We start from the raw sequence: 11,446 nt of genomic DNA, 5'->3' as shown, positions 1-11,446 counted from the left end.
TAAATGTGTCTAAAACAAATGTTCTTAATCCTTTAAAAACTTTATGATTAACATATAAACTGTTATCTAAATCTAAGTTTGAAATATTTCCTGTTCAGTATCAGTAAAAAATTGTTATATGATTTTGGACAGTGTATCTTCCCTTTGAATACGGTCGATGCTTTTCAGCACTGGCGAATGCAACTCTGCAATTTGATTCTCACTCCCTGGTTCATTCTGTTGCTGTTCGTCTTGCGTTTGTGTGGGTGCTGGTCTGTGTGCGTGTGTGTGCAAAACAGAGCAAAAACAATTGCGCGACAAGAAATCCAAATACCATTAAATATTACGTAGCGTCAGTTAAGTAAACGTCTTTTAGCCAACAACTAGTCGTCATCGGTGTCCTGCGAGTATTTAAAAGACAAAAACACAGGTGTTAGAGATACAAAGAGGTAAAAATAAACGATACCCAGTCACGTATTGTATATGTCGCAAGAGTGTGTGTAAGTGTGTGTTTTGTTTGTTGTTGTTGGTTTTATCAGCAGCCCCAAAAAGTGTACACACACTCATGCAGAGTTTGTTATTGTATTTATTAACATATATTTATTGCTTTGGCCCACGCTTTGTTTGCGCCATTCGCCATTCCGTAATGCGCCATCGGTAAATCGGGATATACATATGCCAGAATAGTTAATATTGCTAACGATTTACGCCCAAACTGTTGCAGGACCCCAGCCACTCCCACACAGCCACCATGATGAGCCTGCTCGGGCGCCCCGATGTGGATGCGGGCGAAGTGTTCGTCAACTTCAACCAAAACATAACGTAAGTTACAGTGGCCATTCGATTTAAGAGCCAATACAAGAAAAGAGATTAGCTGAGGTTGGCCAAGTCCCCAAATTAATAAATAGTTTAAAAATCAGTTTTGATTCGTTTTTTAAATTTACTTTAAACTCTATACTTTGTTAAACTTCTATCAAATTGTTTGTTTTTTTTTTATTAAAAGATAACGGATAAGTCAAGCAAAACGTTAGTCCCTTTAGGGGGTCTTATCAATATTCTAAAAATATACATTTCTTACGATCAGGTTTTTAATTTTAAACTGGAGCAAGGCAGAATATTATTTATTAATACCTTTTTAATAATGCTCTTATCGCTATTCTTAAGACTTACACCGATTAAATATCAATATTGCTGAATATTTTTTTGTTAATACAACCAGCATGCTAAAATAAATACAACTGTTTTTGTTTTGTTGTTTTTATGTTTTTTATTAGGCAGACATTAGGTATACACTTCGGTACAAGGTATAGACTTCTTAGTGACTCATAGTCAAGTGCATTATAAACAAAACCTAATACTAAGAACACTTGTCGCCTTTGCAGTTCTCTGGCCGTGGCCACCAGTGGCGGCTACAGCTTGTACAGCCTTGGCTCCGTGGATTCGACTCTAGACAAGATATATCACACAAAGAGCGACGAGCTGTTCCTCATCGAGCGGCTGTTTGAGAGCTCTCTAGTAGCTATAGTTTCCCAGCGAGCCCCTCGCAAGTTGAAGGTGTGCCACTTCAAAAAGCAAAGCGAGATATGCAACTACTCGTATGCAAATACTATTTTGGCGGTGAAACTGAATCGCGAACGCTTGATCGTGTGCTTGGAGGAGTCTCTGTACATCCATAATATCCAGGACATGAAAGTGGTGCACACTATCCGCGACACGCCGTGCAATCAACAGGGCCTGTGCGCCCTCTCGTCGTCCTCGGAACACTGTTACTTGGCCTACCCGGGCAGCGTCACCGCCGGCGAGGTTCAGATCTTCGATGCCATCAACTTGCACGCCAAAACTATGATTCCCGCTCACGACACACCGTTGGCTGCTTTGGCCTTCAGTCCATCGGGCACAGAAATAGCCACGGCTAGCGAGCGTGGAACCGTCATCCGAGTCTTTAGCTCCCAGGATGGCAGTCGGCTCTTTGAGTTGCGACGAGGACTCAAGCGATGTGTGTCCATCGTTTCGCTGTCATTTAGCACATGTGCCGAGTATCTGGTGTCCAGCTCCAATACGGAGACGGTGCACATTTTCCGGCTGGATCGCAGTGCCACAGAGTCGGCCGAAGGTCATGGTGGAAAACAGTCGAGCGACGACTGGATGGGGTAAGCGGTTTTGGATTTGAATAACTCAATATCTGTATAGTAGCTTTGTAGATAGTTGTATTTACTGTACTGTGCGGTAATGGCCAAAGATCAATTACTGAGGTGTGGGTGATCTGTAAATAATCACTGTTATCCCCAAAGTATTACGTTTCAATCCCATTTACTATCATACATGGCTTTCATTATAATTTTGTGTCTTGTCTCCAAATTGTACATATTTCATATGCTATAAAATACTATCTCATATCCTATCATCGTTGTTGATTTGATCTGTTGTATGCATTGACCATATTTTTATATCTATACATTAAACCTTTTTTTCAACTTTATTAACAAAAATAATAGTGTTTTAAAGGTCAGAGCTAATGTTTGCCCAAGTAAATAATAAAGACCCTGTCAAAAAACTTTTTAAGTACAGAAAGTAAAATGATCTTGGAAACCAGACAGTGAAAATCTACTGAACACGTCAGTTAAGAATTTAAAAAATGAACTTAAATAGCGGAACTAGATCTGAGTATTTTTTGAGTAGGTTTTATGCATTTTTGATTTTTCGTCTATTTCTCGTGTGGCACTTGACATTTATCTATTTTTCTTTTCTTTCATTTTGCGAAACCACCAAACACGAACCAACCAACCACCTCAACAACAACAACCACAACTCAACCACTCACCAAAATGTACTCTCTCATGCAAGTTACTCGTTTTTTAGATTCTTGAGCAAAACTGTCACCAGCTACCTGCCAACGCAGGTGACCGATGTGTTTAGCCAGGGCCGGGCCTTCGCTTCGGTCACTCTGCCGGAGGCGGGTGTTCGGAGGATGTGCGCCATAACCACGATACAAAAGCAGCTACGGTGAGTTTATGATCGATTTTGTCCTGCAGGTCAATTTGCACAGAAGAAGGATCTGTATAAGTCCAAGGTTACCATTATCATTCTATATACCTATGATGTATTCATGAATTTTCAGAATTATTATTAACTTGGGTACATCTTTTCTACCTTTCCGCGGAAAGTAAGAAACTGTGTTCTTCATAATTTTTCCGGTTCAAGAAGGAATTCTTCGAATATTTCTTTTCTTATATTGGCATATAACTTTGAAGTGCAAATTGACCTGAAAGCATATCTCTACAGTACAGTTTAACCAGATCCCTATTCTTCTTGCCTTTGCAGTCTGCTGGTTGCCTCGCAGGATGGATACTTGTACGTGTATTCCATTCCAACCGTAGAAGGCGCAGAGTGTCAGCTGATAAAGAGGCACGACCTGCGACTGGAGGACCACTACGCCATGGATATCAAAGGTGCTTAAACAGTTCGATTCTCGCACACACTTCACACTCACACACATCCCAACCAAACCCACAATCGAAACAAATTCTCTAGTTGATTCACCTCAAACTCTAGGCCTAAACAGTGGCGTGAGCATTGGCGGAGCAGCCGGCGTTCCGCCCGGTGGCGGAGTTGCTGGCGGAGCAGGCGCCGGTGGGAGTGCTGTCGATGCCAAGTCCGTGGCTGCTGTTTCCGTTGGCGACAAACCAGGTGGCTCCTATGCGTCGGCCGTAAAGGGAGACGAGCCCGCCGGACCCTCCTCCTCCTCCGCTTAGACAAGGATAATGATCAAGAATAACAGATGCAGAGATGGTAAACGAAACTCACTCCTCAAAGTACTAAGGACGATGATGCTAAAGTGATTGCGATGATGCTTGGCGACTGGCGACGATGATGATAATTTAGCGACGGTGGCTCTGTGGCGTCAAGCGTATTTAAGTAAATAAATAGGTCATAGACTTAATTTAGCTCTTAACGTTGTCAGCAGCGATGATTCTTCCTCGTTTTGTACCAGCAACAATTCCTTTGTACCGCCTCTCCCTACCCAAGCAATTTTTTAGTTTTAAGCCACGTTCCTGGCGCTGCCATTGGAATAGAAAATGCTTTTGTCATACACTCTTAAGTTAGTTGTTAATTAATAATTTAAAACTGATTTACATATTTACTTTGATATTTGAGTTGCCTGCTTTTTATATAAAATAAACGGCCTTTGCAAATTAGTTTTATTTCACCGCTTATATATATTTTCACCAGCCCCTCATCCTTGACAATCCACCGAACTCGATTTAAATGTAAAGTTCTCGCCTAGCTATTGTTTACTTAAATCAAAATATCTTTGATTAATCACATCACCAAACACACCACACCTATGTATCTTCAATTTCAAATCAAACATTCAGCAAACGACAGATGAGTGAAAAAAAAATTCGAAAAATTTGGAGTGTGCAATGGAGGAACAATTTTCGGCATATATGAATAGGATATATTTTGTACAAAGTCAAATATTTTAGAACATAATATTTAAAAAAGAAAACAGTTTACAAATGAAACTCATACGCTACTTTATTGTATTCAATAAATTATTTGAATTAAAATGAATCGTAGAGTGTTGTTGAATTGGATTCATAATGTAAATATAATCTGGGCATTTATGATTTTTAAACAATAATAATAAATAATTTTGCACATTTTTAATTCGTTTTTTGAACTCATTTGAAATATCCAAGTTTCAAATTTCGGTTACTTTATTTACCGGGCAAATCGTTCAATTTTTTAACACTGACACATATATCGATACCGATTGCCTCAGTCCAACGTGACATCTCTATTGCGGCATTAAGTTTCGCCCATCACTAACGGTGGTGCCGAAAAAGAAAACAGCCGAAAAAGTTGAAATCAAACAAATAGCGGAAAATACGAGAAGTAAACGAAGTTCATATATTACTTCGACGCGCGTGATGAAGGAGAACAACAAAATCCTCCAGCTCATCTATGTGGCGTGGCGCGAACGCTGGTCGGACTCCCAGTGGGGCATTAACATAAAAAAGGCAAGGCAACCAATCAAACTAACCAAGCGATCAATATTTGTGTCTGCCAATATATTATAAGCTGAATTAGGCCTGTACATTGAGAATTTTAGGGGCTCTTAATACCCGCCTCCTTGCCTTTGGTCTTGGGCTCGAAAACTGGATCCTCTGCCTGGGATAGTGCCAAAACCAGCTGGCGTTGCTTAACGGAGAGATTCCTGGGAATCCGTACCTTCAGTGTGACAATGTGGTTGCCCACACCTTCCTTGGAACGCACACCCTTGCCTTTAAGTAGCACTTCGGTGTGCGACTGAGTGCCCGGTTCCACTCGCAGCTCGACATTTTCGTACAGGCCGCGTACCTGAAATGTACCTCCCAGGATGGCATCAGAGATGTTCAGGTGCTTGTCTGTTAGGATGTCGTTGCCCACTCGCCGGAAATATTCGCTACCGGGCACAGTTAGGCGGTATGCAACCTGCTGCTTGGTTGCCGGATTAACCAGGCTTAGCACATCCCCATCCCGAGATCCGGAAGGAACTACTACCATCACTTCCACGCTGGAAATCACAAACCCTCGATTCGAGCAGGTTTCGCAGTCGTTGCGATTAGTGAACCGCTTTCCCTGGCACTGTGTGCATGTGTTTACCGATGTAAAGGTTGCTGTTTTTGTGGTCACCTTTCCAGTACCATTGCATCGTCTACACGGTTCCTTGCCCACATCCCGATGCGCCATCAGCTGCGACTTTCCCTTGCAGGTTTCGCACTTTCGCAGGTATCGCAAGTCCACCCGCTTCTTGCATCCCACCGTGGCCTCCAGGAAGTCCAATGGCAAATCAAACTCGTTGTTCTTCAACTTGTTGATATCTAGGGGATTAAATCATTAAATTTCACTCTTTAATCTTAGCTACTAGATACTTAGTCTAGTAGAGATCATCGCTGAATAGTTTCTCACCGTCATTTGTCGTCTTATTCGTTTCGAACTTCTTGGCCTCTTCAAGGTCCACATTCATGGGATTACCCGCCTGTTCGAGAAAGGCGCGTTCGTCCTTGATCCCGCCTAGCTGATCGTACTCCAAACGTTTTGTCTCGTCGGTGAGAATGTTGTATGCGTTGGACAGCTCTTGGAAGTGTTTTAGCTTTTGCTCCGAGTGCGTGGAGTCGGGATGATAACGCTTGGCTAGCGCATAAAAGGCCGAACGGATCTGCTGAATAGAGGCGTGCTTGTTGACGCCCAGCACTTTGTAGTAGTAGTCCTTCGGCATGCCACGACTCTGAGGGGATTTAACGGTCGGAGACGATACCTGTTGAGGCGTTGATCCCGCCGCTGCTCTCTTCACCTCCCGCTGGCGATCTGGATAATAGGATTGTTTTGTGGTCCGGAATTGATATTGACTGACCAACCGCATCCAGATCCAACAGGCGGCGACAGCGGGAGCACGATCCATCTCCAGGCATGGTCCTGCCGTCCTCCTGCAGCCCCCCGTCGCCGCTCCGCCGATCAAAGTGCTCAGTGCTTCTCTGGAACTGCGGAAGAATTTTAATCGAAACATCACGTGAAGCGAAAAGAAGAATGCAACTTTGTTTAATATATAAGTGGAAATCTAAACTCGATGTTCTAGTTGTTCTGTATTTTATTTTATGGGAATATTAACCCGATATTTTATGAAAGTCTGATAGGAAAAGCAAATGTGTCATCATCAGCACTGTATTCTAATGAATATCTTGTCCCGTTGAAAACTTTTTCAGGTGCTGCCAAGGGGAGTCAGTGGCGATGTGTATAATCTAGCCGATTGCTTGATGCAGCAGGCACTTATTGGCTCCACAGCAAACCCGGTGAGTAAAGTAAAGTAAAGTTAATTAAATAAATTATTATACTTATATGCAATTTAATTTGTAATAGTTGGTTCTGAACTACCTAAAGCACTCGCTGTGCGCCCATCTTGTCTCACATGCTGCTGTTATTCGTTGCATTGCGAAATATGATAAACTAGAGCGCGTCTATTGCATCACAGCGCTTCTGGAGTTCTTGGCCAGTATAGTGGATGGCGTAACCTGCCGGTAAGTCTTGTAGACCCCGAAGTTCTATCACCATTTGTAATATTATGTTTTCAGAATTAAATCTGAGGAAGCTGTGTTACCGAGCTCAGTGGTTCATCTGGTCTATTGGCTGCTCCAGATCTTTGCTAGAACCGTCCAACACTATGAACTTTATGGGGAGATTAGCGCTGAGCAATCGTATATGCTGGATCAGACCTGTGTGGTGATCGAACGCCTAAGCCAGCAGCAGTTCCTGCTCTCTATGCTGTACGTGGGCTGCCACGAAGAACTAGAAATATGTGGAAGGATTCGGGATAAGTACGCCAGCATCAAAGGATCGCTAACGAACTCCAATTTCACGCTAAATGCGCCGAACGTGGAGCAACAACTTCAGCAGTTGGCTTATATTGAAGCCAAGCACCTTGACATACAGCCATTAAATCCCCCTTCAACGCTGGAGAAGATCTCTTGCTGTGTACAACCTTTGTTGGCGGTTGAAGTGCTTCTCAATCCCTGCAAGGATACCAGCTACTACGTGGCTGAGCTGCAGATGTTGCAGCGATTGAAAATGTACTCAAATACGCGCCTCTTCTACGAAATTATTCGTGCTGGATTTCTCACGCTGAGCAATGTTGCGGATACAAGTCCGGACACCATGTGGGGTGCTTTTATGTTCTTTAAGATGCCGCACATTATCAAGCAGCTGCACGCCTTGCAGCGGATTCCCGGGGAGCAACCACCGCCAGCAGATTATATACCTGAGTTGGTTGAGGCTTTGGAGCTCCTTATTGAGGATAACCTGCTGCTAGACTTTATGGACACCAAGTGCTCGTGCAATATGATCGAGTTCCTTCTAAATGATTGGACCAAGCAGCAGTTGGTAAGCGATGTCCATGTAAAGAAGTTCGCTGGTCAAAGGTTAGTCGAGAAAATTGATTTTATGCCATGTCATGCTTATTCTTTAAACTTGATTTAAAATTTAACATTAGGGAAGTCGCCTCTCAGCTACTAAAAAAATGCGACAATGGTCAACAGACACCCTCCAACATAAACTTCATCAAGCGCGCAGAGGTTCCGCTTTCGGGAGTGCTAAAGACACTGTGTACCAACAAGGTGCAGGATATGGTAAATGTCCTTTGCCAGGTTCCGGTGGGAAACAGCTTCGAGTTGATTCTTTCCGTGGCCACTGTAGAAGGACGCCTCAAGACATTCGTATCGCGCTTGATCCAGTGCAATGAGAACTCCAAGCCGGTTCCGGGCGAGCTGGGCAAGCTCTGCGTCATTCGCTCCACGCTTTTTGATGTATCTTTTTTGATGTTGACTAGCATTGTTCAAACCTATGGATCCGATGTACTTATACCCTTAAACTTAACCACTTCACAGTAATATCAATGAATTTTTATTTCAGGTGGTCTTATCTGAACGTGGCGACTCCTTCTTTGAGAAATGGGTGCGTGAGTGCATGGTGGAACGAAATAAGCTTAAGAACCCCCGCCAAATTCTTGCCCTTTGCGATGATGCGATTGTGGACGAGCTTTTGCTTAGTTTAAGCAAACCAGAGGCAGCTCAACTAAAGCCAAGTAGTTTAAGTTGGCAGGAGACTTGCCTAAATCTGCCTGGAGTGCTCCATCACGTCCTTATAGCTTGGGAACAGGAGACCCTCTCTTCAGCAGATGTAAAAAGTATTCTGGATAATATTAAGCGGAGACTGTTCAGCTTCTCCGTCTGCGCGACTAGTTTCCTGTGTGCCTACATGTATTCGGTGAAAGAAACAGAGCTTCTGAAGCCACTGAACATGATACAGCAATTCTTGGCGCCGTTAACCAGCGAGGAGCTCTCTAGCCAGGAAAATGCAAAGGAGCGTCTTGCTCTGTCTTATCAAATCATCAGGAAAATGCAACATGATGTGCATCCTGCACCAAGCACAAAATCCCGCCTGATTTCACACTCCCCACTGGTCGAGCAATTCCGAGAGGTGTGGCGTACAGTAGTCGATGCTGGTCATCTGCCCGTTCGCGCTGCCCAGTCATTGGAGTCCCTGCTCCTGGCCGGCGGAGCGGCGTGGCTGACGACACAGATGGTTGAACAGTTGCTAGCCTGCAAGTACACAAGGGATATGTCTCGATCGATGGATGTAGTGTTTGCTGTAATGCACCTTGACATTGAGAAGACCACAGAAGCCTTGCTGCAGTACGTGGTAGCCCCATTAATACTTCGGCGACAAGGGTAATTACAAATTCTTACTTTTGAGCTTACATATATGCGATTTCATTCAGAGAACGTTTTCGTTTTAATACATACACTTTGTAGCTTAAATGCTTGGAAGTGGCTTAGATAACCATAATTATGCGTTACATTATAAATGTGTAACTAAAGATTCTAGTCGAACAAGTGGACATATGAAGAATGAATAATAATAAGAAAATATAATCTGCTATTCAAATAATTATTCTTATAATTTGATATTTGATTTATTCTAGTGACGACATAAATGAGCCCCAATCTCTTGTGCTGGCCCGCCTATGTGTATATTGTATTATCTCCTGCCTGGAAATCCGTAAAGGGAATGCCTCATCCGCTTTGACAGCCATGAAAAAGCGATCAAGATCTCACGATGAGGAGGAACTGGCGGCAAACGCAGCCAAGGTACGCAAGGTTATTGGTGAAGGCAGTGACAACTCCAGCGACTTTGCCGAATCCGCAGCCGGTGGCGGTCTAGCAGCTTTATTGGGATCAACATCCAGCACCGAGTTGCGGACCACGCCGCTAACATTAAGAGAACCACTACACACCAGTGTTCAGCATATTTTTGGAGTATTTGTGCAGTTTGTCAGTGGAGATGAATTGTCGCCTAAGGCAGTCTTTGTCTATCAGTTCATATCGCTGCTGGTGGAATGTGGTGGTGATCGAGTGGCCCCCGTGCTACGACTGCTGCCCACCACCTTGGTTCAGCAGTTGCTTAAGGTTCTGGTCACCGACGATATACGAGTGGGTTTGATCAGCAGACTATACGACCTACGACTCCAAGCAGGAAGACAGTCGGCGGTGGCCGATTTATGTCTATGGCGGAATATGCAGATGGCCAGGCACAGCATTCACCTGTGAGAAATTTCGAGGAGTGCCTTCTGAGGCGTGCCGATTAATATTAAGAGACGGGCGGGAGAAATTGCTAAATGAATTGTATTAAAAACTAGAAATTGGTGACTCGACTCGGCTTCTTCTTCGCACGCAGTAGATTTTGCTTTCGTTTATTACAATAATTTGTTGTCGCCGATGTTCGTCTGTGTTTGCATCATCTTCTCCAGTTAGCGGGGATTGGGAGGGGTGTATGGGCAGGCTTAAAGTAAGAGACCTTGGGATTCCCTATATCACTTGAGCAGACAGCACTCGAAGTAGGTCTCGCCCACACAGCCGCCGCGCATCGCCTTCTTCACATTGCTCTCAAACTGCCGGCGGTTGGTCTGCAGGACGTCAGCCGCCTCCTTGTTAAGCGGATCCTCCGGATTGGGTTCCTGAAAACAGTAAAGGTTAGTTAGAACATTTAATTTGTAATAGCTAGATTAAACTGATTTTTAAGAAGCAAGTTGCCTGTTTTTTTATAATTAAAATGACTTAATACAAACCAAGAACAAAAACTGCAAGCCGTAGACAATAGAGTTAATATTCAGCACTGGGTTCCAATCCTCGCGAAGAATGTTGAGGCAGACGTTGCCCTCCAGGTCGATGTTGGGGTGGTACACCTGAGTGGCACACTTCACCTTGGGTGGCTCGTGTGGATAATTGGAACCAACGCGGAAGTTGAATACGAAGCGTCCGTCTCTGTAGAAGCCCTCGTCGGGCGAGATGATTAGCTTGAAGTTGAGCAAGTCATCTGGATCAGGAAAGTCTGTGGCGCAAGTGTTTGGCAGGTTCAGTTCGTTAATATCTGGGGGATGAAAACCGACGGAGAGGTACAAAGCTATTATTAAGAGGTGGATATCCCAAATGGCAGATATTACCTTTCTGTATGCGCAGCTGGGCGGCGGAGGCTTTCTTCTGCTGACTTCCCTTTTGTTCGCCGTCTTTCTTCTGCTGCTTCAGCGTGAATAGTTTAATCATCTTGGCGTCCTCGTCTCGCTGGCGTTTCTTCTGTGTTTGGCTGCACTCGGATTGGTGTTTCACTCTATGGATTGTTTGCTGCTAAGCGGACAGGAAGGATTGTTTGAGTATTAGTGGTTTTTTGGCAAGTTAGTGACTGTTAATTTGGCCTACCGTTAACAATATTTCTGATGTAAAAATCACTTCGAGTGCTTTCTTTCTTTTCCTTGTTTCTTTCTTTTTTTCTAGCGATGGCAGCTGCCAAGCGATGAGTACGAGTAATCGATGGTTGCCTTCGATGACAGCACTGGCCTTGTTCCGATTATTCGGCAGTATTGAAATGCGTCTTT

The 11,446-nt window shown here is 43.8% G+C and overlaps 4 protein-coding genes across 9 annotated transcripts; 2 read left to right on the top strand and 2 right to left on the bottom strand.

The window, feature by feature from the left end:
* Window positions 1-84: 84 nt before the first annotated feature.
* LOC108109849 (WD repeat domain phosphoinositide-interacting protein 2) lies at window positions 85-4,175 on the top strand. Of its 5 annotated transcripts, none has more exons than XM_017218607.2 (6): window positions 85-428; window positions 704-801; window positions 1,362-2,129; window positions 2,824-2,982; window positions 3,301-3,428; window positions 3,511-4,175. In XM_017218607.2, exons 2-6 carry the CDS (start codon window positions 731-733, stop codon window positions 3,729-3,731), a joined length of 1,347 nt encoding a protein of 448 aa, XP_017074096.1. In that variant the 5' UTR covers window positions 85-428; window positions 704-730; the 3' UTR covers window positions 3,732-4,175. The 5 variants fall into 5 exon arrangements, with proteins under 5 accessions (XP_017074096.1, XP_017074099.1, XP_017074098.1 ...); XM_017218610.2 differs by having other exon boundaries at window positions 87-428; window positions 3,532-4,175; XM_017218609.2 differs by having other exon boundaries at window positions 90-428; window positions 2,839-2,982.
* Window positions 4,176-4,807: 632 nt separating this feature from the next.
* LOC108109885 (mediator of RNA polymerase II transcription subunit 24) lies at window positions 4,808-10,223 on the top strand. Its single transcript, XM_017218687.2, has 7 exons — window positions 4,808-5,003; window positions 6,729-6,815; window positions 6,883-7,040; window positions 7,095-7,937; window positions 8,009-8,369; window positions 8,428-9,245; window positions 9,500-10,223. The coding sequence occupies exons 1-7, from the start codon at window positions 4,914-4,916 to the stop codon at window positions 10,122-10,124; spliced, it is 2,982 nt and encodes a 993-aa protein (XP_017074176.1). The 5' UTR covers window positions 4,808-4,913; the 3' UTR covers window positions 10,125-10,223.
* Window positions 5,040-6,664, bottom strand: LOC108109886 (dnaJ homolog subfamily A member 3, mitochondrial). The gene is made up of 2 exons (XM_017218688.1): window positions 5,935-6,664; window positions 5,040-5,846 (listed from the first exon to the last, which is right to left on the bottom strand). Exons 1-2 carry the CDS (start codon window positions 6,530-6,532, stop codon window positions 5,092-5,094), a joined length of 1,353 nt encoding a protein of 450 aa, XP_017074177.1. The 5' UTR covers window positions 6,533-6,664; the 3' UTR covers window positions 5,040-5,091.
* On the bottom strand, window positions 10,182-11,388 carry LOC108109887 (nedd8-conjugating enzyme UbcE2M). Of its 2 annotated transcripts, none has more exons than XM_017218690.1 (4): window positions 11,271-11,388; window positions 11,018-11,198; window positions 10,643-10,944; window positions 10,182-10,531 (listed from the first exon to the last, which is right to left on the bottom strand). In XM_017218690.1, the coding sequence occupies exons 2-4, from the start codon at window positions 11,115-11,117 to the stop codon at window positions 10,388-10,390; spliced, it is 546 nt and encodes a 181-aa protein (XP_017074179.1). In that variant the 5' UTR covers window positions 11,118-11,198; window positions 11,271-11,388; the 3' UTR covers window positions 10,182-10,387. The 2 variants fall into 2 exon arrangements, with proteins under 2 accessions (XP_017074179.1, XP_017074178.1); XM_017218689.1 differs by having other exon boundaries at window positions 11,018-11,195; window positions 11,271-11,385.
* Window positions 11,389-11,446: the final 58 nt, after the last annotated feature.

Source organism: Drosophila eugracilis, unplaced genomic scaffold (assembly GCF_018153835.1).
Source record: "Drosophila eugracilis isolate 14026-0451.02 unplaced genomic scaffold, ASM1815383v1 contig_1104, whole genome shotgun sequence".
NCBI lineage: Eukaryota > Metazoa > Arthropoda > Insecta > Diptera > Drosophilidae > Drosophila > Drosophila eugracilis.
This window is presented reverse-complemented; position numbering and strand designations above follow the sequence as displayed.

What these genes read in the sequence shown, in the direction of transcription:
- LOC108109886 (XM_017218688.1), bottom strand. Translation starts at nt 6,532, where the DNA reads ATGTTTCGATTAAAATTCTTCCGCAGTTCCAGAGAAGCACTGAGCACT. An exon ending in GAATAAGACGACAAATGACG is followed by an intron (nt 5,847 to 5,934) that starts GTGAGAAACTAT and finishes TTAATCCCCTAG; the next exon opens with ATATCAACAAGTTGAAGAAC.
- LOC108109885 (XM_017218687.2), top strand. Translation starts at nt 4,914, where the DNA reads ATGAAGGAGAACAACAAAATCCTCCAGCTCATCTATGTGGCGTGGCGC. An exon ending in GTGGATGGCGTAACCTGCCG is followed by an intron (nt 7,041 to 7,094) that starts GTAAGTCTTGTA and finishes TTATGTTTTCAG; the next exon opens with AATTAAATCTGAGGAAGCTG. An exon ending in TTCAAACCTATGGATCCGAT is followed by an intron (nt 8,370 to 8,427) that starts GTACTTATACCC and finishes TTTTTATTTCAG; the next exon opens with GTGGTCTTATCTGAACGTGG.
- LOC108109849 (XM_017218607.2), top strand. Translation starts at nt 731, where the DNA reads ATGATGAGCCTGCTCGGGCGCCCCGATGTGGATGCGGGCGAAGTGTTC. An exon ending in AACTTCAACCAAAACATAAC is followed by an intron (nt 802 to 1,361) that starts GTAAGTTACAGT and finishes TCGCCTTTGCAG; the next exon opens with TTCTCTGGCCGTGGCCACCA. An exon ending in ACGATACAAAAGCAGCTACG is followed by an intron (nt 2,983 to 3,300) that starts GTGAGTTTATGA and finishes TTGCCTTTGCAG; the next exon opens with TCTGCTGGTTGCCTCGCAGG.
- LOC108109887 (XM_017218690.1), bottom strand. Translation starts at nt 11,117, where the DNA reads ATGATTAAACTATTCACGCTGAAGCAGCAGAAGAAAGACGGCGAACAA. An exon ending in CCAGCTGCGCATACAGAAAG is followed by an intron (nt 10,945 to 11,017) that starts GTAATATCTGCC and finishes TTCATCCCCCAG; the next exon opens with ATATTAACGAACTGAACCTG. An exon ending in GCTTGCAGTTTTTGTTCTTG is followed by an intron (nt 10,532 to 10,642) that starts GTTTGTATTAAG and finishes TACTGTTTTCAG; the next exon opens with GAACCCAATCCGGAGGATCC.